Source organism: Panthera leo, chromosome A3 (assembly GCF_018350215.1).
Source record: "Panthera leo isolate Ple1 chromosome A3, P.leo_Ple1_pat1.1, whole genome shotgun sequence".
In the NCBI taxonomy this organism is placed as follows: domain Eukaryota; kingdom Metazoa; phylum Chordata; class Mammalia; order Carnivora; family Felidae; genus Panthera; species Panthera leo.
The window spans coordinates 124221468-124245628 of NC_056681.1; the positions used below are offsets into that span (position 1 = coordinate 124221468).

General features: G+C 40.5%; 1 protein-coding gene across 8 annotated transcripts in view; it reads left to right on the top strand.

The window, feature by feature from the left end:
* Window positions 1-11009, top strand: part of PUM2 (pumilio RNA binding family member 2) — a 99742-nt gene extending 88733 nt beyond the window's left edge. For all 8 annotated transcript variants that reach the window (XM_042933597.1, XM_042933596.1, XM_042933595.1 and 5 more), the window contains 5 exons: window positions 3945-4082; window positions 4877-5002; window positions 5242-5363; window positions 5899-6091; window positions 7765-11009. In XM_042933597.1, the coding sequence (XP_042789531.1) occupies window positions 3945-4082; window positions 4877-5002; window positions 5242-5363; window positions 5899-6091; window positions 7765-7896 (711 nt within the window). In that variant the 3' untranslated portion in view covers window positions 7897-11009. The remainder of the gene's footprint in view (window positions 1-3944; window positions 4083-4876; window positions 5003-5241; window positions 5364-5898; window positions 6092-7764) is intronic.
* Window positions 11010-24161: the final 13152 nt, after the last annotated feature.

Genomic DNA, 24161 nt, shown 5'->3' on the forward strand with positions numbered 1-24161 from the left:
TATGTTCACAAAGGAAACACTATAGGCTCAGAACAGATTTGAAAAAACATGCTATTCTCATTGGTTATAGTAACTGTAAAATGATTGTAATGTTGAATCGGACTTAGTTTACAAAAAAGTCACACACACACACAAAATATATATGTATATGTACATATGTATCTATATAAAGTCCCCAAGAACTATGGTTCCTGTAAAATACTAATAGCCAGGTACTAGTGTATAAAATGTGAAGTTCTGGGGTGCCTGGGTGGCTCAGTCGGTTAAGCATCCAACTTCAGCTCAGGTCATGATCTCATGGTCCGTGAGTTCAAGCCCCGCGTCGGGCTCTGTGCTGACAGCTTGGAGCCTGAAGCCCGCTTCAGATTCTGTGTCTCCGTCTCTCTCTGCCCCTCCCCCATCCATGCTCTGTCTCTCTCTGTCTCAAAAATAAATAAACATTAAAAAAAATTAAAAAAAAAATAAAATGTGAAGTTCTGACATTGTATTCATTTTTAGGAAATAAAAGAAAATCCAAAACCATTTTCATTACTGTTGAAAGTCACATATGCTAATAAGTAACTTAGCTATGGCCACTGTCAACCATGTACAGCTATATTTAAATTGAGCGGACAAGTGGATACAAAGCTTGTCAACTGGGACTGGCACAGTTAAGAGAACTGTACTGATTCTAGGAGAGGTCTGAAGACGTGAAACCACCCATCTACATAATTCACATTTCTGCCCCAGCATTACCCTCCCCCATAAGGTTTCACAAAATGCCAGTGCCCAGCAGGAATCATAATGCTGCAAGGTAAGAGTTTCCCCAGACTTCTTTGATGTTGGCCTATAGGAGAATATTAAGCATGCGTCGGCTAAACAAAGCAGTCAACCCACCCATCTGGAAAACTGTGGTGCACCGTTTCCTTCCATTCTGGTTGTACTAGAAAGTACTCCGGTTTTTAAATGGAGCCAGATTTATATGTTAGCTCTGTAAAATATTGAGCTACTGTAGCAGCAAATATGAAAATACAGAAACAAAACCAGTTTTATTTAAAAATTTATTTCTGTGACCTCAAAACAATCTTTTCCTTCTTATCTGTTTCCTGTAACCAGACATCAATTTCTTCAAAGGATAAAAAATTTAAAGCCAGTTGCATTCTATATGCCAATTAGAAATTATACACATAAAGTTCTTAAAACTTTCATTCAATAGGAAATTAACCTATAAATTCTGTTAGTTAACAAGATTCACGATTCTTTTTTTTTTTTTTTTTTTTTTTTTAATTTTTTTTTAACGCTTATTTATTTTTGAGACAGAGACAGAGCATGAACGGGGGAGGGTCAGAGAGAGGGAGACACAGAATCTGAAACAGGCTCCGGGCTCTGAGCTGTCAGCACAGTGCCTGACGCAGGGCTGGAACTCACGGACCGCGAGATCATGACCCAAGCTGAAGTCGGCCGCTTAACCAACTGAGCCACCCAGGCGCCCCAATTCACGATTCTTTAAAGAGAAAAGAGAACACCTGTAAATGGGAATATATCAGATTTTTGGATGGAAGAAGGCTTATTTTAAATCAAAAAAGGACTGATGTAATTCCAATCATACTCTGGGAATTTTTTGGTAATTCATCAAAATAATTTTTAAAATTATTTGAAATAGGCAAGAATATTAAGAGTTTGAGAGTAAATGCTGATCTGCTAGATTTTTGAAAATAAATTGTGAAGCATCACTAATTAGTGTGGGTTTCACGTGAAATTAAGCAGACCTTAGGAATGAAATTTATAACCCTAAATAGATAACTATTTTCTATATAACTAGCTTATGTATTACCATGAAACATAGAGTAAAGGAAATAATTATTTCTTTAAAGGTATCAGTAATTAGTAAATTTGGAAAGAGATCAGCTTTGATTCTCCACCCATATATATTATTGTATAATAAATCCCAGAATTAAAAACAGTCATAACATGTATGGATGAATATGTTTGTATGTGTGCATTAATCACACCATTGAAAATTTGTGAGAAAATAGCATTACTCTGGAGGAAATCCTGAGTTTTAGAATAATTGAAGATATGTCACAATGGAACAAGATGAACAGATTTTGATTATTGTAGATGCTTACACAAATGCTTGATCCTAAGTCTCAAACTGGTATAGATAAAGATATTTTGGGCATGCCAGGGTGGCTCAGTTGGTTGAGCTTTCAATTTCTGCTCAGGTCATGATCTCACTGTGCCCTGTGATGGGCTCTATTATGACAGGTGAGAGCCTGGAGCCTGCTTCGGATTCTGTGCCTCCCTCTCCCTTTCTCTCCCCCTCCCTTGCTCATGCTCTGTCTCTCCTTCTTTCTCTGTCTCAAAAATGAATAAACGTTAAAAAAAAATTTTTTTTTTAATGAAGATATTTTAAAGAATGAGATCTTGTCAATTGCAGTAACATGGATCAACCTAGAGGGTATTATACTAAGTGAAATCAGAGAAAGGACAAATACTGTACCTGTGATTCCAGTTATATGTGGAATCTGATAAACAGAACAACAGACTCTCAACTACAGAGAACAAGTTCTTGTGTGGATAGCAGGATGGGGAGGCAATAGGTGAAAGGGATTAAGAAGTATAAACTTCTGGTTATAAAATTTAAGTCACAGAGATGAAAAGTGCACCATAGAGATTATAGTCAATAATGTAATAACGTTGTATGGTGACTGTACCTTATTGTGGTGCACATTGTGTAATGTGTATGATTGTTTAATCACTGTTGTACATCTGAAACTAATATAACATTGTTGGTTACACTTAATAAGTAAATAATAAAGACTTTAAATGTCTTTAATACTTGAAAATATAAAGCACAGGGAATAAGCCTTAGAGAAACCTGTTAATAATGGTATTGTTTGGATTGTAAACTAAGTAACATTTTATTTTGTTATTTAGTTTATAGTTAAACATCTGTGTTGTATTTTGGCTTAATAGAATTTCTCTACAGTTATTCAGTAGGTAGTAGGTAACTGGGAGTAGTGGGTAGCTGGGAGTTCTTTGGGTGAGAGAGATTGTAAATGTGAAAACCTTACTAGTAAGCAAAGAAATACACATGAAAGGGTCATTTTTCCTGGTTAAATGAACAAAAATCTAAAATTTCCCAAAGATTTGTCCCTGAAGAAAGTATCACATAATAAAGAAAAGTTATATTAAATGAGTTCTTTAATATAAGCTCATTAAAAAAAGAATTAAAATGTCTGTTTTCTTCCTACCATTGAGATAATATGTGAAAGTCACATAGCCCTTAAGTGCTCAATTCCTTACCCTTTCCCATGCACTTAATAGACTCATGTAGGTATTAAAAATAATTTGAAGGAAAGGGAGTGCTAAGCAGAGAAAAAGTATAGAATTTGGAATTATTTGTATATGTATATTATAGTCAGCTGAGAAAGTTGTGTGGAAGGTATACAAAGTGAAGAAAGTCATTTAAATATGGCAGGTTCAGGATCCATCCCTAGGCTTTTTTTTTTTTTTTTTTTTTTTTTTTAATTTTTTTTTTAAACGTTTTTATTTATTTTTGTGACAGAGACAGAGCATGAACGGGGCAGGGGCAGAGAGAGAGGGAGACACAGAATGGGAAGCAGGCTCCAGGCTCTGAGCCATCAGCCCAGAGCCCGACGCGGGGCTCGAACTCACGGACTGCGAGATCGTGACCTGAGCTGAAGTCGGGACGCTTAACCGACTGAGCCACCCAGGCGCCCCCCCTAGGTTATTTTTTAACAAGTGTCATTTACATTGCAATCCTACGAAATGTTTTGGTAACCATCTCAATTTCCGTTTGGAGGGGCAGGGAGTATGGATTTTAAACTTTGATATCTACAATATTGCCAACACATTTTTGAGTATACTTTTGTACTCTTTCTAATCCTGTTAACGTTTCTTGATGAGGTAATTTTTTAAATGTCATCTTCTCTTTGCAGAGTGAAATGGTAAAGGAGCTAGATGGGCATGTACTCAAATGTGTGAAAGATCAGAATGGAAACCATGTTGTACAAAAATGTATTGAATGTGTTCAGCCACAGTCACTACAGTTCATCATTGATGCTTTCAAAGGACAAGTAAGGTTTATTTTTGTCTTCTAATTAGCAGGGCATTCTTTTAGCATTGGAGTGTTAACACATTTTTCCTAAGTCACAAGATTATAATACCCAGTAATGACAGACAAAAATAGGAGACAAAACTGAATGTACAGTGATTTCTGCCTCTTTAATAGAGTGCGTCAATAGATAGCTTCATTTTTTTGAAGCTGAAAAATATGGAAATAAAAGTTCAGTTGTATTACTTTGTTTTTAATTTTTTTTTAATCTTTATTTGTGAGCAAGAGAGAGAGTGTTAGCAAGGGAGGGGCAGAGAGAGGGAGACACAGAATTCAAAGCAGGCTTCAGGCTTGGAGCTGTCATCACAGAGGCCAATGCAGGGCTTGAACTCATTATCCGTGAAATCATGACCTGAACTGAAGTCAGACCCTTAACCGACTGAGCCACCCAGGCACCCCATCAATTGTATTACTTTGGGATCACAGCTATTAGAAACCCAACAGTGTTCTCCAGATTTTCGGGAAGAAGTAAAGGAGGGAAGAAGACTTAAGACTGTACAGTAAAACACAGAAAATAAATATCAATTAGTAACTAATACATATCTGGTTAGGTTCCTTTTGATCAAAATATCTGTTAGCTCCTGAATTGAGCACCTCACTTTCCAGTCTTTACCAATAGGATGGTAGTCATATTAGAGGTGACTCCCCACCCTTCTATATTAGATTAATTCAGCATGTCATCAAAAACCTGTCTGCCTCATAGAACTTTCCAGAAATGCCAGATAAAGTAAATGTATTTCTTGCACTTGTCTTAAGGTGTTTGTACTTTCAACTCATCCTTACGGCTGCAGAGTGATCCAGCGCATCCTCGAGCATTGCACTGCAGAGCAGACTTTACCTATCTTAGAGGAACTCCACCAACATACAGAGCAGTTGGTACAGGTATGAACTCCGTAATAGTTGTCAATGTTTATGTGTTTCTGACAGTGGTTCAGAATATAGGGAAATGTAATTTTTCCTAAATTAACACACTGTAAAAACACACAGTAAGACAAAAAAGCTTCGTGTATTCTCCTGATTGTATACTACTGGATCTTCAGAAAAATAGTATCTTTCTAAAGAATAGTCATTATTTTTAAGGGGTGACTTAAGGAAAGTAATTTTTAAACATCTGTACTTAGGATCAGTATGGCAATTACGTTATTCAGCATGTCTTGGAACACGGTCGACCTGAAGACAAAAGCAAAATTGTTTCTGAAATCCGAGGAAAAGTCTTAGCCCTGAGTCAACACAAATTTGCCAGGTATTGCACTATTTTCTAATTCCAAGGGTCAGTTCTTTCAACTCTTTTATTAGTAAACAAATGCGTGTAGAATATGACATTCAAATATATGTTTCTTTTAGTAGAGGGAAAAAGCACATACAGACTATTCCTTTTATTCTTGAAGACTCCTCATGACAAATCCATCTGCTTATGTATATTCCATTTTTGAAGTCTGTATTCAGAAAATGATTGGTCTCCCCAAACCTATAAATGCAAATTAGTTTAGTGCTTATTAATGAAAGTCTCAGACCTTACTAATGACTTAGTCTCTAGTTTCCTCTTTGTAATTTTAATTTTAAGAGGCATGTAATTACACTTGTGAATATCCAGTATGGGTTACTCTATAATACTAACTCTTTTTTTTTGTTTGTTTTTGAAAGTAAAGGGTAAGAGAATACCATCTTCAGTCTTTTGTCTTCCAATGTGTTAAGCAAGTTCTTTTAAAACCAAGGGAAATTTACTATAAAGGAAAAAGTAACAAAATAATTTTTTGTGTATATACTTGAATTTTTAGCAATGTAGTAGAAAAGTGTGTTACCCATGCCTCCCGTGCTGAGAGAGCTTTACTGATTGATGAAGTTTGCTGCCAGAATGATGGTGCTCACAGTGCCTTATACACCATGATGAAGGACCAGTATGCCAATTACGTGGTTCAGAAGATGATTGATATGGCTGAACCTGCCCAGAGAAAGATAATCATGCATAAGGTAATACAGCTTATAGCACTTAAAATAGATGATTCAATTTGTGTGACTTTCAGGATACAATTTTAACTTCCTAGGTTTTAATTTCCTCATGTGATGTAACTGGAGAAAAAAAATCTAAAATCAATGGATAACCTTTGACAAATGTAGGTATGGTGTACCCTTTTATTAAAATTCTTAAAGTAATCTCAATAAAATCAAATTTATTTTTCATCTATTTAACCTGCCTTTAGCATTGCCCATCCCCATCTTATTGAGATATATTTGATTTGCCATGATACATGGGTTGAACATTGATTTTAAAATCTAATTAGGTTTTCTCACTAATGTAATGCATTTTTCTAAAGAGAATTTGGGTTTTTTTTTTTTAAGCATTTTTCTAAAGAGAATTTGGGTTTTTTTTTGTTTTTTTTTTTTATCTCTGTCTTCTCTCTAGAATCTAGCTCATAAATTTCCATAGGAAAACTTACTGTTAAAATGAACACTAGATGTGGGGGTTCTGTGTGGCTCATTCAGAAACTTGATTCTGGCTGTGGTCATGATGTCACAGTTCCTGGGATCCAGCCCTGCATTGGGCTCTGTGCTAACAGCACAGAGCCTGCTTGGGATTATCCCTCTCCCTCTGCCCCTTCCCTGGTCGTCCATGTGCTCGCTCGCTCGCTCACTCCAAAGAAAAACTTAAAAAAAAAAAAAAAGAAAAAGAAAACCCACTGGAAGAAATACTATATACTCCATGTTTTTGTAAATTTATTCATTAAGAAACCAGGGACAGATACATAACTTCTTTGGACCTCTTGTCGTATAGAGAGAAGTAGATCATAATTTTTTTTTACCTTTTTAAAATTTAATATTTCTGCTTAAAAGTATATACATAGAAAAATTGTCAGTCGTCTTTTTAACAATTACATTAACCACTATCATCTTTATGACATTTGGATTGTTTCCAGGTTTTTAACTGTCATAAGCAGTGCTGTATGTGAATGTCTTTGCGTGATTAACTGTTTTGTAGGATAAATTCCTAGATGTGGAATTGTGGGGCAAGTATGTAAACATTTTACATGTTGATAGACACAGCCAGGTTTTGCTTTAAAAAAATCTGTACATGTTTGCACATCTATCCAAGATATAATAAGAATGCCTGTTTTGCCATCATCTCATCAATGCCAGTTGTTATTTATAAACTTTTTGCCAGTCTGTGTGGAAGATAATGATATGATTCTAATGAGTAGTTTCATTTACATTTTAAAAACTATTAGTGAGATTTTGAACAATTTAAAATCACACATCACACATCTGATTGCTCATTTATGTCTTTTGCTCTATTTTCCCTATTGAATTTTTGTCTCCAACTTAAGCTAGAAAATTCTGCCTTCATCAACTTTTAAAGAACTTAATAATTCACTCGTGATGCTTCCCTGCTATGTTTGGAGCCCCGTCTACTATTTGCATATGTAACAGTTTAGAAGTAGTGGTTTGTTTATTCATTGGACAGTTTTGAGAGTATAATTGGAGAGATTGAGTAGGATGAACTACTTTCGAAAACAACTTTTCTTTAAAGGATTTGTATATTAAAATTCCAGTTATTCTTTCTAAGTCACCCAGATTTAGGAGTGCTTTTTTAAGAAACCAGAAACCAAAGTCACTTAGATTTACTAAGCAGATTATTTATTTTTCAGATTCGACCTCACATTACTACTTTGCGCAAATACACATATGGGAAGCATATACTGGCCAAGTTGGAAAAATATTATTTGAAAAATAGCCCAGATCTAGGGCCTATTGGAGGACCACCAAATGGAATGCTGTAAAGGAAAGAGAAAGAAGATGATGTAACCATGTGAAAAGAATGTTTCTTTTGTGAATTATCAAAACACAACTCAACTATGAATCTTCAAATTTTTTTTTAAAGCAAAACTATTTATTGACTTTATTCATCCATTTGTAAATTTTTTAAGGTTCTTGTGTATATTTGGGGGGGTGGGGGTGGTGAATTATAAATTATATTCAGCCCTGAGTGGAGACCTATCAGATTGGATTGCTGGCAAAGCACAGAATGCCTGTATATGATGTAACTATCAAAAAAAAAGCTGTCACATATTTTGTAAATTTTTACCTTGTAAAGTCACAAAAAATAGTTTTTAAAGGAAAAAGTACAGTATTCTTTTAATAAACTGGCTTGCAGTCTGGTAGGTCTACGGACCCCATAGCACAACAGGTTTATAGAGATGTATATAGAAATATAGTCCTTATTTTTTTTTTTTGTCCTTTGTGTGAAGCCTTTTATAACCAATTAACAATCAACTGCATAAATATTATTAATATTTTAAAAAGAAGGTTAAGTTGTATTTTGGTAATTCACAAACTATCATGCAAATAAAATCTCCGCAAGTAAGATAAGAATTAAATGATCTGAGATGAAAGAACTTACATTATTTACAATGGATATGGTTTTAATACAAATACTGCCCTAAAATGTCTCTGGCAATGTACAGAAGTATTGTATATACTTACATATGTAATTGTTGTAAGAGGTAAGAAAAAAATCATGGTGACACTTCCATTCAGTTAAGTGCACTAAATGAAAAGTTAAGTCCCATTTTAACTTTTCAGTTTGGTTTGCAATCTGAGAAAGAGTAGAAATTTGTATATTGTTTTGCTTATAGGATTACAAGGACATGTTGAGGAAGTGTTGAGCTTTATTTTGCTTTTTCATAGTAGACTTTGCAAAAGTAGGAACCAGATAGAGGTGAAAAGGGGCCACTGAAAAGTGAATTTGATAGCTCAACATTTAAGCATGACTACATATTCAGATAGCTTTTTTTGCTTCCTATAAATATATGCATTGTGTGTGTAGTAATAGATGTAAGTTTACACTTTAAAAGCAAATCTTGTTTCAATGTTTATTATAAAAGCCTTGCTAATTTAGTAGTGATGCTTTCCTTGGTTGTACAGGTGTACATTTGTAAACCTTCATGCTGTAAATGGAATTTGTTTTATCTCTTTGGGAAACATTTGCATTTTAGTGTACATTTATGTCCCTGCCCTATTTGACCTGGCATATAGTGTTGTATAATGTAAATTTATTTCTCCAAATCGAGAGTGATTTTTTAAAAATTTTTTATCTTTATATGGTTTCAGAAGTATGAACCAGCTTTCTTTTTATTATTGTGGGAAACATTTTCTTTTATAACATAGTTGTTGACTCTGTTAATATGGACATACTAGGATTTGGATCACTTTCAAGAAGTCAGGGTATTGTGCATAATAGAAAGTATTGGACTGAGATTTTTGGTTATCATGGAGGCCAATGCTTTTTCCATCTTATTAAATGTGATGTGACTTTTTTCTTTGTACAGAAGAGTACTGTATTTTTGAATAGCCTATTCCCAAGTAAGAGCAAATCTGTATGATAACATTTTTTTCTCTGGACATAGGACATAACAGTAACATGATGTACATTTACAAGCGGCCTTATGTACATTTCCCAACAATCTTTTTAAGGCAAAATTGTGACCATATGTGTATAATTAAAATCGTTTTTAATCCTTTGCCTATGAAAATATTTTGGAAAAAAAAACTTGCTTTGTATATTCAGTTTCTGAAAGATAAAGAAAGTGCTTTGTATTTTGTTGAAGTCAGTATTTTGTATAAAACCATTTATGTTGACCCACTTCTGTTTAGTGCTGACAACTAATGAACCATGCTATCTCTTTCGATTGAACATGTAAAGGATTTTTTTATTAGAAGTCTGCAGAAGAAAAGCATTCTTCTGAGCACAATATTGAATATAAAGGTTTTATCACTTAGCTGTTCTTATCATGAACCTAAAAATAATGGCATAAAGTTTGGGGTGCCAGGCATACTTTTTCATGTTTGACTTTGAGTTATTCTAGTTTTCTAACCCAACATTCCATGTTGAGTCCATTACATCCAACCACTTGTCACTGTCCCCTCTCATAGTCCTACTGGTTCATCAGCATGTCCCAGTCAACAGTGGCAGTGCTCCCCCCACCCATACAAAGCTGCTCTTTTCCCGTCCTACTTTGTTTTGCCAGCCTCAGAGTGTCTTGGCCCTGTGTCGAACTTTTGCTCCCAGTATCCACTCACAGTCGTGAGCTGATCATGATCCAAATCGTCCTTGTTGGAGATTGATAGTGACTTTCCTGGATTTGCACAGTTGAATTCCTGGCTTTCCTTTGTCCTGCAAACTTAGAAAGTCTTGGGGATAGCTGGGAAACTGAACCTTCTTCTTGGGGTTTTGATGTTCCCATGTATCCCAGTGTCGACACCCCAATCTTCCCAATACTTTGGGGCCTATTCTAGAAAAATATCTGTTGTTCTAGAAATTTTACAGTCTGCCATTTTGGTGCCCACCTCTCTGATTCCACCATTTAATAAGTTGGCATGGAGTTTTGCTAAACTCTGACATTTCAGAATAAAGAAACTTTAATTGGGCAGAACCACTTAGACTTCACTCTTGAGTGTCTCCTTTTGATAATGGATTGTTTCTGGACCAGTTTGTCTAAGTCCTGGCTCTTCTTGGTTCATATGAAATAATGTTATCTTCACTTTGTATATTATGTATAAATTAGAAAATGAAAAATGTGTGAATAACATTGTATGAAATAAACCTGGTCTTGTGTTTTTCTCTAGATAAAATACCCTTCTGTACCTCAATTATAATTCAGATTGCCCATTCAAGTTTACTCTGATTTAAGGAAAAAATATTTTTATCCCATGGATGCTAATCTGGGGCTACTGATTACTCTGATGATATCCGTGTCTTTGATTAGTATTCATCTCTAATTACATAGAGTGATTACACACTTCATAGGATGAAACTTTCAGGCTGTTTACTTGATAAAATGATACTTCTTCAAGGTTGTTTTCAGGATTAAATTAAATCACTTATCTTTACCTATAGGTGTTTGTTTCCTTTCCACATGAACTTTTAGAAACAGTGTTGTTTAAAGGAGAAGTGCAGTTTGCGTTCAGGCATGGATTTGGAATTTACCTGGTGATTCATAAACTTTGTGAACTTGTGTGTGTTAACTGATCTAAGGCTCAAGGCCACATCTGTACCATGGGTAGTACTACTTAGGTCACTGATTTTAAGAATTGAGAATATCTTAAATAGATACATAGATCCCAATTCTCAACTAATGCTAATACTATTTCCATTCACCTCTCCCTTCTATAGCTGTTTATTTTAAGCCATACAGATAATTTGATAGAATCCAGAGCGGAGGTCTACATAAAAATACATGGGAAAAGGAATTTTCATCATACACATTGTGCCAGTTTTAATTGTATCTTCGTCTGGTTCTGTTCTGAGCTGAAAGCAATCCTTCTGGAATTGTTGACCTATCCCACATCGTAGTGTTAAAAGACCCTTGAAGAAATAAATATTACATCCTCCCACACTAGCTTACTGACCAAAGAAAAGTCCTAAAGTGACCTTGGCAGTAGTCGTTCCATTTGCCCTCCTGACAGTGATTTTTTCAGGAAGGTTGGAGTTCAGGGGAGAAGGGCAGAGGAACCCCAGAGGAGCAGTGTTCACAGTCTGTCTTATCTAGCTAACTTTAAAGGGCCTAGCTGATGTGATTTGGATGCTCCAGACAGTAAATTCCTCTGTGAACACAAGTGAGAAGGCCGGGAGCATGGTGTCACCAAGGCTCACTTCTAGGAGGCTGCAGGGCACGAGGGGGTCTCCATTTTCCGGTCCCTAGGGTGAGTGTAGGTTGTGTAATCTTGGGCAAACTTAACCCTTTAGGCTTCTGTGGTACCATCTGTAAAGTAGGAATACTGTCCTGATTGCCCACAGAACCTTGAATCTGAGGAGTACTTGATGGTAAGAACCTACGAGAACTGTAGGACAGATCCTACAGGAAGCTCAGAACTGGGTGGAAGTTTTATTGAATGTCATTTCCTCCATATCCTGTAGACAATTTCTCATTTCTTCTAGGTTTCAATCACAGAACTTGTTTTTCTCTAAATATTTACCAGGAACTTAAACCCTGTATTCCATTTGGTAGTTGAAGGAAGAAATTGGCTAGGTTGAGATTAATTCAAGTTTTCTTGGGCATCCAAGTGTAATGGTTCAGGGTCTGGACTCTGGAATTAGGTTTCCCAGATTCCAAATCTTTAGCTTTACGTAGTTAGGCAAATGACTTCATCTTTTAAACCTCAGTTTCCTGATGTGTAGGTAACGGAAGTGAGACCTCCCTCCTAAAATTGTGAGAATTGGATGAGATAGGTTCTGTGCAGAGGCAGTGAGTGACTGACTCCTAGTGAGTTAACAAAACTGTTGGGGGCTGGGGGAATATTTAAAAAAATTTTTTTAAGTTTATTTTCAGAGTGCAAGCAGGTACGAGGTAGAGGGATAGAATCCCAAACAGGGTCTGCATTGTCAGTGCTGAGCCCGTCGCGGGGCTTGATCCCAGGAACTGTGAAATCACGACCTCAACAGAGATCAAGAGTTGATCGCTTAACCAACTGAGCCACCCATGTGCCCTAATTGATTTAAAAGTAGCTTTGCCCTGATATGTCCAGCTTCCAGGATGATAATAAGGAGTTGTCACATCCTTGAGCAGTGGGAGTGACAGGTGCAGTGCTATAGAGGACTTGCCCACAAGTTGGGCAAAGCTGTGGAAGTAGTGGGAAACTGGAGAGAGGCCAAAGTCGGCAGTAGGAATTCCAGTTAAGAGTTCCATCACATGGCCAGCTCCCACCGCACCTAAGTCTCACCCGAGGCCTTTTATGGGAAGAAGCCCTGAAAAGATGGGTCTCAACACCTGGTGGGTCCCTTGTACAGCAGGGGCTAGGAGGAAAGCGTGTGGACCGCCCTGGAGGAGAAGGGGGATGTTTGGGAGCCTTCCCTGCCCCGACTTTGAAAGTCCCATTGTGACCTACAAGACACGTTCAGTTGAATAGAATGTACGAGGTTTCACTGAAGAGAATTCGAAAAGGCCAAAAATGTATCTTAGAAATACATCTATTTAGACATATATCTTAGACACGTTTAAAATACACTTCTTAACTCCTAGGTTAAAGAACTAAACTAATTTGGAATAAACCATTTGGGCCAACTTCAAAATGAGTAATGGTGCTATATATCAAAACTTGGGAGATTTGGGCCAAAGACCAGAGAAAAAATATTTAGCTAAGAAAGTCTGAAGATAATTTAAGAAGCTAGTAAAATAACAAAATTACCAAAAATGGTAGAAGGGATTAATAATAAACTTCACAAAAAAGGAATAGATTTGATTGGTTAAAAATGAGACATGCTTGGGACGTCTGGGTGGCACAGTCGGTTAAGCGTCAGACTCTTGATCTCAGCTCAGGTTGTGATCTCAAGGTTTGAGTTCAAGCCCTGCCAAGGGGCTCTGCACTGATGACACGGAGCCTGCTTGGGATTCTCTCTCTCTGACCCTCCCCTGCTTGTGTGTTCACTCGCTCGCTCTCTCAAAATAGATAAACATTAAAAAGAAAAACTCTTTAAAAAAAAAAAAAAACCCACAAAGTTGAAGGAAGGTCTCACATGGCCTGATATCAAAACCTACTGTAATCAAAACAGTGTTTGGATGTTAACCACACATTGTGATTGATCATTTTGCGGTATATACAAATAACTGCATGTTATACACCTGAAACTAATATACTGTTATATGTCAATTATACCTCAATTTTTCACAGAAATTTGTGGTACTAGATAAAGACAAACATACAGATCTATAGGAAAGAATAAAGAGCCCAGAAGTAAACCCTTGCATATATGGTCAAATGATCTTCAACATTGAATGCCAAGAACATGCAATAGGGAAAGGAAATGGTGTTGGGAAAATAGGATATCCTCTTGCAAAAGAATGAAGTTGGACCCTTACACCAAACACAAAAATTGGATTAAAGCTCAAAATGGATTAAAGCCCCAAATGAAAGACCTAAAACTATAAAACTCCTAGAAGAAAACATGAGAAAAGCTTCATGGCTTTGGGGTTGGCAATCATTTTTTGCATATGACACTAAAAGTTCAAACAACAAAGCAAAAATAGATAAGTGAGGCTGCATCAAACTTAAAATCATCTGTGCAGCAAAGGGAATAATCCAAGTGGAAAGGCACTGAATGGGGGAAAACGTTTGCAAATCATGTATCTGATAAGGGGTCAATATCCAGAACATACAAAGAACTACAAGCCAAGAAGAAAAAAAAAACCCAACCGGATTAAAAACTCAGCAAAGGAAGTGAATTTCTCCAAAGATGATGTACAAATGTCCAACAAGCTTATGAAAAAAGATGCTGAATATCACTAATCATTAGGTAACCACAAATCAAAGCCACAATGGGATATCACTGATCATGGCTACTGTCAAACAGAAAATAGCAAGTCTTAGGATGTGCATAAACTGGAAGCCTTGTGCCCTGTTGGGAATGTCAAAGGGTGCAGCTGCTATTGTAAACAGTTTGGCGATTACTCAAAATATTAAAAATTACCATATGACTCAGCAATCCTTCTTCTGGGTCTATATGTTTAAAAGAATTGAAAGTAGGGGGTGCCTGGGTGGCTCAAAGCGTCCAACTTTGGCTCAGGTCATGATCTCACAGTTCATGAGTTCAAGCCCCACATTGGGGTTGCTGCTGTCAGCACAGAACCCGCTTCAGATCCTCTCGCCCCCTCTCTGCCTCTCCCCTCTCAAAAATAAACATTAAAAGAAAATTGAGGTAGGATTTTGAAGAGATATTTGTATGCCTGTGTTCATAGTAGCATTATCACAACGACCAAAAGGTAGAAACAATCTATCAATGGACGGATGAATAAACAAAATGTGGTATACATACAATGGAATATTGTTCAGCCTTAAGAAGGAAGGAGAGAGAGGGAGTGCACGCAAGGGAGAGGAGCAGAGGGAAAGAGAATCTCAAGCAGGCTCCATGCCCATGTAAGGCATGGATCCCACAACCCTGGGATCATGACCTGAGCCAAAATCAAGAGCCCACGCTCAACTGACTAAGCCACCCAGGCGCCCCAGGAAGGAGGTTTTGACACAGGCTGCAACATGATTGAACTTGACATTATAGTATGTGACACCACAAAAAGACATACTGTCTGATTCCCCTCATATGAAGTTATTTAAAGTAGTTTATAAAAACAGAACAGTGGTTTCCAGGGACTGGGGGAGAAGTAAACAAAGAGTTACTGTTTAATGGGTGTAGAATTTCAGCTTTGCATGATGAAAAAGTTCTGGAGATCTGCATAACAATGAGTGAGTATACTTACTACTGAAATGTACACCTAAAGATGATCAAGATGGCAAAAAAGAAAAAAAAAAAAAGGTTGGGGGGATCAAAGGAAAAAGAGGAGAGTCAAAGATATAACCTTAGGGGCACCTGGGTGGCTCAGTCAGTTGGGTGTCCAACTTCAGCTCAGGTCATGATCTCACAGTTCCTGAGTTCGAGCCCCACATCGGGGGCCTGCTTCGGATTCTGTGGCTCCCTCTTTCTGCCCCTTCCCTGCTCACACTCCGTCTCTCTCAAAAATAAAAATAAAGATTAAAAAGAAAAAAAAAAAAAAGATACACTCTTAAAATAAAGGCATGAGCCCAGACTGTTTAAAGGGCAAGTTCTGTAAATCTTCAAGGAACATATAATTCCTAGTTTATATAAAATTTTACAGAGTGTGGACAACAGTGAAAATTTCCCAGGTTATTCTACAAAACTAAAACAACCTTGGAGACAAAACAGAACTATAGTGCACACAAGCTATAACCATGAGCTATATTCATTTATGCAGAATTCCTAAGTCATGTGTAAGGAAGTCTTACCATATGACCTATGCTCCTAGCTATTTACCCAAAAATGAGTTGAAAACTTAGGCCCACACGAAAGATGGGACACAGATGTTTACAGCAGCTTTATTCATAACTGCCCAAATTTTGAAGCAAACAAGATGTCCCTCAGTAGGTGAGTGGATAAACAAATGGATACATTCAGACAATGGAATATTAGTCAGCAATAGAAAGAAATGAGCTATCAAACCGTGAAAGGACATGGAGGAAACTGAAATGCATATCGCTCAGTGAAAAGAAGCCCATCGGAAAAGGCTGCATACCAGATTCCAACCATATGATGTTCTGGAAAAGGCAAAACTATGGAGACCGTAAGAAGGTAAAAGGTTGCCAAGAGTTGTGGGGATGGGGCGGGTGGGGAGGAAGGGATCAGTAGATGGAACAGAGGGGATTTTTAAAAATTTCCCCCCAGTGTAGTCATTTCCAGCTGGCAGCGGTTTCACCTGGGGAGAAAACAAGCTGTCCAAGTTAAGGAAGGTCCTTTCCAGTCTCCACGGAGGTCAGTTTTGATCCTGAAATCATGAGCTGGTACCAGAGGCAACAGCAGCAATAGCTGGAAAGTATAAAATACTTGCTATGTGCCAGGCGCCAGGTGCTCTACATATATTATCCCATCCCCCCTCACGACGGTGTGAGGAAGGGACTAGTCTTAGATGCCTTTTACAGATGACAAAGCTAAGGCTTAGAGGGCTTGTGTGACTTGCCCAGGGAGGCAGGGCCAGAGGTCAACTGCAGTCTCATGCCAGAGCCTCTTGGAAGTCGACTCCCGCAGGGCCCAGGAGGTGGTGAATGTCCTAGAAATGCATACATGTCATGAGTCGCGGCTTTAGCTGGTCCTTGCCACAACGGGAGGGGGGTCCAGTGTTACTAGCTCTTCTGATTCTTTTAGAAAATCCGAAATCTGGATTCGTACGTGTGATTTCCTTATGGAAATGTCTCTTTTAGAAAAACACTGTAAGGGCAAAACATTTCTACAGGTCAAATGCAGCCCTGGGGGCTGTTTGGTGTGCAACCTGTGATGAGTACAGGGTTTACCTTCTATCTGAGGAGAGAACTTGCCACACGCAGGCACTACACGCACATCCCTGCACCCACATCACACCCTGCCTTCTACGGCCCGGCTGCTGTGAGCTCCTTCCCCTTCAGAGCCCACCCCAGCGTCTCCCCTGGGGCCTTGGAATGCCTAACTTCTCCAACAGTGCTATTTACCAGGCCTGGTGCCAGGGGGAGTGCTAAGTGCTGTCACAACGAGCTGAGTTCAGAAGGCTTAGGCGCGCCCCGGGCCCAGGTCGCAGGGGAGGGGGCTGTGAAGATGAGTTTCTACACACCTTTCCCAGGTGCACCATCACAGCCCCAGTGCCGCTAACGTGTGCCGGGCACCGTGCTGAACCTTTCACGGTGCTTCTCTCCTTTTACCCTCCCGACACCTCTCTGAGTAGGTACTAGTATGTCCCCAATTCATAGGGGAGCAAATCAAAGCACAGAGAGGCTAAGTTACTTGCTCGAGGCCACACAGCTAAGGTGGTCTAAGAATGTGGAGGAGGAATTGCAACTGGTGGCCGCCTGAGATGGTGGGGGTGAGCGAGACAGACGTGGCCCTCAGCTTCCCGGCCCCTAACAACCTCGGCACAAGCGCCCCTTGCCGACACGGGGCTGAGTCAGGGAAAGCCCTTTGGCTTCTCTGAAGCCAGGTCGTTGGGAGGCGGGGACAGGCTGCTGTGGGCCGAGCAGCCCCGCCCCAGGAAGTGGCTCGGGATGAATCAGTCTGGCGGCACCTGGGAGGGTGAGACTGGTTGGCATACCTGCCTGCCTGAGAGCTTCCTGTCCAAGCCTCCAATGAAGGCTGCTGCAGAGGTGGAGCCGGGCAGCACTGCAGCTCTGGACACGTTTATCAAATGAATGAACTACCGTCCACCTTCCTCAAAAAAAAAGCTATCTTTATAGACAAAGAGTCCTCAGGTCTCCCTAGGGTGGTGGCGTGGGTAGCATCAGATGATAAACACGGTCCCCCAAGGGGACGGCTTTGGGGAAGGAACTCTGGTTTGGACGTGGAAATTCCAGTGCTATTTACAGAGGATGTGTTTATTCTCTTTTTTTCTCCTGCTGACATCCTAGCAAATATCAGACTCAACTTCAACGGCAAGCAAAACTATACATCAGAAATGGGCAGGTAGCATAATGGTGAGGCAGGGCGTGGGGATGGTGACAGAGAAGCAGGACGTAGAGTCCAAGATGGTCACAATCCCCCAGGCACCCAGTGTTTTAGAGCCGCCTGAGCACAAAGGTGCCAACGGTACATGTAGTTACACAGTTCCCAATATCCGTGAAAACAACATGTAAGTTTCATGGAAGAAACAAAAATTTCCCATGGGCCTCTCATTCTTCGTGTGTCACTTTGGACTCCAGCACAGCCCCACTGAGGACTGGGGTGAGGGCTTCCTGTGGAGCCCCCTCTGCATGCCTGCCACCTGCTGAGCATGGTCCCCAGCAGTGTGAGCAGAACAGACTGTATGGGCTTCAGATTCTGAAAACACCCCATCGCGTGAACAGCCTATTTCTCATCAAGACTTCTTTTGGGGACCGAGGTTGTTAGGTGACTTGAGTCAAATCCAAAATTTAAGACAGTCCAGCACTGGGGAGCTGGTGGGGTCGTATCATGGGCAGCATCTTTGGAACTATCCCCCTCTCCCTCCTCCCCCCACACAACTGTCCTCCCCACACTCTCTTGGGTTACATGCAGGAGGCCAAATTGACCAGAGTATTGTCAGAGTTAGATTCTCTGGCAAGGGGTGGAAAATCCAGGATAACAGTTTTTGAAGCAACGCAGAGGTCCATCATCCACATGTGTGCATGGGCAGGGCAAGGCTGGTGTGCCGCCTCACTGGCTGGGCACCCGACGCTCCTAACCTGGTCCTCTGCCAGGCATGGTCTCTGTTCTCAAGTTCACTTCCTGTCCAAGATGACTGCTCCAGCTGTAGCCATATCTGCATCCCAACCAGGAGGAAAGAAAAAAGGAAAGAAGGAACTGTTCTTCCCTTTGACGCTCCCTGAACATATGTACAACCGTCTCTGCTCGTTCCCTGAATGTACATACGACCATCTCTGCTCATGTCCCATCATCAGGCAGCTACATAGAGCTGTGGTGATGCTGGGAAAGAGAATCTTCATTTTGGATGGCCAAAGGGCCAGTTGAAATTTAGGTGTTCTTTTACTGAAAAAGGAGAAGAAAACAAATATAGGAAGCAACGAGTGGTATCTGCTCAGGCAGTCAGCAATAAAAGGATCCATGTTTCATAATGGTAGGGCCATTCAAAATCAAATGACAACGAGATATTTTACTTGCAATCAGAGTGGCAAAATATAAAAGGCCCAATAAATGCCAGGTCATACAGAGTATGTAGAAAAATGGGCACTCTCATAACTGCTGCTGAGAGTATAAATTGCTATGGACCCTTTTGGAGAGCAATTTGCTTAGAGAAATTAGAGCAATTCCTAACAAAGCTCAATATATTTGTACCTTAAACCCAGCTCTATCTACTCTTAGAGAAAGTCTCTGCACGCACTCAAGGAGAAAAGCACAAGAATTGATTGCAACATTGTGTATAATATTGAAAAACTGGAAACAACCAAATGTCCATGGATAAATAAACCGTGGTATATGCATACAATAAATGATAATGCAGCAGTTAAGATAAGTGACCCAGAGCCGCCACATGTATCAACATGGCTAAAGGAGAAGACTCCATTGTAATGTTTCATTTCATACAAAAATAATGAAAAGAGAAGAAAGAAGATCCTGTTCAGATTAAACTGAGTGGTAGTCACATAGGTCTTCATTATATTATTATTTTGGGGGGATTGCAACTGAGGTGGGTTCTTTTGCATTCTTTTTTATCGTAAAATATACACAATGCAAAATTTACGATTTCAACAATTTTAAGTGTACAACTCAGTAGCATTAAGTGCATTCATGTTGTGCAACCATCACCACCTTCCCTCTCTAGACCTTTTTTCATCTTCCCAAACTAAGACTCCATACCTGGTAAGCAATAATGTCCCATTCCCTCCTCCCTTCAAACCCAAGCAAAGACCACTGTTCTATTTTCTGTCTCTATAAATTTGACTACTTCAGAAACCTCACATAAATGGAATCAGACAGTATTTGTCCTTTTGTGACTGACTGGTTTATTTCACTTAGCATAAAGTCTTCAAGGTTCATCAGTGTTATAGCATGAATCGGAATTTCCTTCCTTTTTACGGTGGAATGATATTCCCACTTTATGTTTACACCACATTTTGTTTATCCACTCATCTGTCAGTGGCTACAAGGGTGGCTTCCACCTCTTAGCTGTTGTGAATAAGGCTGCTGTGAATACAGGTGTGCAAATATTTGTCTGAGTCCCTGGTTTTAATTCTTTTAGTATAGACCCAGAAGTGAAATTGCTAGATCATATGGTAAATGTTTTTAATTTTTTGAGGAACATTATTCTTTATTATATGTTTGAAATGGTCCACAATAAAACAATTAACTGTCTTTAAAATGTTTCACAACAAGGGGCGCCTGGGTGGCTCAGTTAGTTAAGTGTCCGACTTCAGCTTAGGTCATGATCTCGCGGCTTATGGGTTTGAGCCCCGCATTCGGCTCTGTGCTGACATCTCAGAGCCTGGAGCCTGCTTGGGATTCTGTGTCTCCTCTCTCTGCCCCTTGCCTGCTCACACTCTTTCTCTCTCTCTTTCTTAAAAATAAATAAACATTTAAAAAAAATGTTTCATGACAAGAAGTTACTCTGTCTTAGTAAAAAGTTGTGTTTTTACCATGTTAAGAATGCCCTTACACGCGTCTGATATTCTTTGGGAAGTCCTTGACATTGGCTCCCCTGAATTCAAGCCCCTTGAAGGTTAATCTGCACCCATTCTGATACTCAAGCTCTGCTTGCCAGTCATGGCTTCAGGTGGGTGTGGAACCAATTCCGGCCAGTGAGATGGGAAAAGAAGCCACCTGGGTGGCTCGGTCGGTTGAGCATCCCACTCTTGATTTCCGACTGAGGTCATGATCTCACAGTTCGTGGGTTGGAGCCCCGCATCGGGCTCCGCACTGACAGTGTAGAGCCTGCTTGGAATTCTCTTTGTCTCCCTCTCTCTCTGCCCCTCCCCTGCTTGCACCTTCTCTCTCAAAATAAATAAACTTAAAAAAAAAAAAAAAAAAGAAGAAGTGTAGGGGAGATGACCTCATTTCTGGACGTGGCTGTATTAGCTGAGATGGCTGGAAACACTTCAGCCATCTTGCCACCAGGCTGAGGGTGGAGCCACACCAGGACGGTGGCTGTTTTGGTTGTACCATTAGTAATGCAGGTAAGGTACATGCAATAAATGTCCTATTATTCCAGCTGCTTGAGGGGAAGCTATTAGGTAAGGTTAAAAACATCTCCACTGATTTAATAAATAACTTCTAAAGAATTAAACAAGTAATATGTATATATTGTCATTTAATAAATTAATATTATAGAGTAAACTTAAAAATTCTCCTATAACTGTCCCCACCCCATTTTCCTCCCCTATAGGAGAAATGTATTATGTATAATAGTCTGTACATTACACACATGTTTTTCTTATAAGAAAATTGTGGCCAGACTATATATAGATCACTCTTTAACTTGCCTTTTTCACCTAAAAACAAGCTTTGAAAAATGTCCCATGTCAAGACTGCTTTATTTAAAAAAAATTTTTTTTAACGTTTATTTATTTTTGAGACAGAGACAGAGCATGAACAGGGGAGGAGCAGAGAGAGAGGGAGACACAGAATCTGAAACAGGCTCCAGGCTCTGAGCTGTCAGCACAGAGCCCGACGCGGGGCTCGAACTCACAGACCGTGAGATCATGACCTGAGCCGAAGTCGGACACTTAACCGACCAAGCCACCCAGGCGCCCCAAGACTGCTTTATTTTAAAAAGTGTTGTATAGTTTTCCACCGTGTGGGAATATCCACATTTATTTCATTTCTTCTTTACTGATGAACATGTAAACATGCCTCTTGGGACACTGGTGAAAATACTTCTGAAAAATAAATTCACTGGGGCAGAGTCCCTGAGTTGAAGGCTAAGTCCATTTTATTTTATTAAAAAAAAAATTTTTTTAAAAAGAGAAAGAGAGTGCGTGTGTGCATGCTACGTGCACACAAACAGGGGAGGGGCAGAGAGAGAAGGAGAGACAGAATCCCAAGCAGCCTCCATGCCATCAGTGCAGAGCCCGATGTGGGGCTTGAACTCATGAACCGTGAGATCATGACCTGAGCCAAGATCAAGAGTTGGACACTTAACCGACTGTGCCACCCAGGCGTCCCAAGTGCATTTTAAGCTTTGACAGATGCCAACTTGCTCAGAGGATGCCTGTGCCAGTTCAGGTGTCTCACGCAGTGAAGGGCAGCCGGTGCCCAAGGCACCACACGCACCACGCAGGGCCGGCCTCTTCTTGCCTGCTCTCCACAGGCTGCCCCGCCTCCAAGTGGCAACAGGTGCCCATGGGAAGAATGAGAGAAATGGGGTGGGGGAGATGCTGGCCCTGCCTTCCCAGAACTTTCTTTCTCTTAGTGGGAAAAGGAAGCAACATTCAAGGCAGTTATGATTCACCAGGGATGATACTGAACATACTTAATAAGCCATGTTAGGAACACAAGTCAGGATGGAGACCCTGCCTTAGTCCCTCCACAGGGGAGGCTAGAAGCCCCCTGCTCAGCCAGACATTAACCCTTAAGACGTTAGGTGTATGAAGGCTTGGTGGGGCTCCCAAGGAAGGGGCCAATGAGTACAGCAGGGATGGACGGCCATACCTGTGCATATGTACCGATGTTGCTGTCACATTCCAAAGGGCTGTATCTCTGAGGCAGCTTCTCAAGGAAGAGGCTTTCCTAAAGAATTTGGGCTGGGGGAGAAGCAAGAAGGGGTCAGCTAGGTCAAAGGCAAGCCCTGACCTTCTAATTCCCTTCTTTCTGTACATGTTTCTTTGAGATCCCTCTGTTGGGTCCTTCCTCTTCCTAGTCTGCCCAAAGAAATACACATTGATCTGGGGCAAATGCACTGTTGGAAAGAAACACTAAATTGGTGATTTTTGAAAAGACTCCATCAAACCCCTCAGACCCCAACTTTCTCGATTTTGTGCAGTAGACCAAAGCAGGATCCTGAACTGACCTATTTTCCCTCCACTTTGGGTTGAGAGGGCCAGAGAACTAACCTTAGACCCGTGGAGCCAGCCCCTGGGAGACACATGGATTTTCTACTAAAAGGGCCTTTTAACCCAGCAGGACTCTCTGAGCTCCTGGAGAGACCCTGCCTGGTGTCATGCTGTTGGACGATCCGTGATGCCAGGCACTCAGAGACCCTGCAGTAGGCCCCAAGAACCCTGATAAGGATCTCTTATCCCCCAAAGACAAAGCTGAGGAAACAGAGACCTCAAAACAGGAGTTGCCCAAGGTCAAACAGGGATTCAGGGAAGGGGCAAAAACAGGGCTATGTTGCTGTTCAGGGGCCTCACCTTTTAGTGCTCTGACAGGGGAGTGTGGCTGAGATGGGGACACAGGAGGCTGCATAGTGCCTGGAAAACCTGCTGGGTGGGTGGAGAACCCAGGGCCCACAGTGGCTGGTCCTGCCTGTATAGCCCAGGACCCAGGAACGTTTAAACCATTTTTTTTTTTAATATTTTTTAACGTTTTATTTATTTTTGAGACAGAGAGAGACAGAGCATGAACGGGGGAGGGGCAGAGAGAGAGGGAGACACAGAATCGGAAGCAGGCTCCAACTCACGGACGCGGGGCTCGAACTCACGGACCGCGAGATCGTGACCTGAGCTGAAGTAGGACGCTTAACCGACTGAGCCACCCAGGCGCCCCACGTTTAAACCATTTAAAGAGAAACACTGGAAACTGCTGAGAGGCCAAGACACCTCAGGAGAACTTTTTGGTTCCCAATTCAGGCCAATTGAGGCCTGCCCTGCCCACTGCCTGCAGAAGGTGGGTGAGGAGGATGCCATCTTTGGTCTCCAGGTCCAGGTACGAAGGTCATTTGGCGCCATCTCTCCTGCCTACCAGACTGCAGGCAGAGCCTGGCAGCTTCTTCCCCTTTTCCCTCAAGGCCATTTGTGCGACACCCAGAGGCCTTCCACAGCCTTCTTGCACAGAGGTGGCTGACTGGTGTTGGAAACCCTGAGGCCTAGGACGTCTTAGGGACTCACGAAGGAG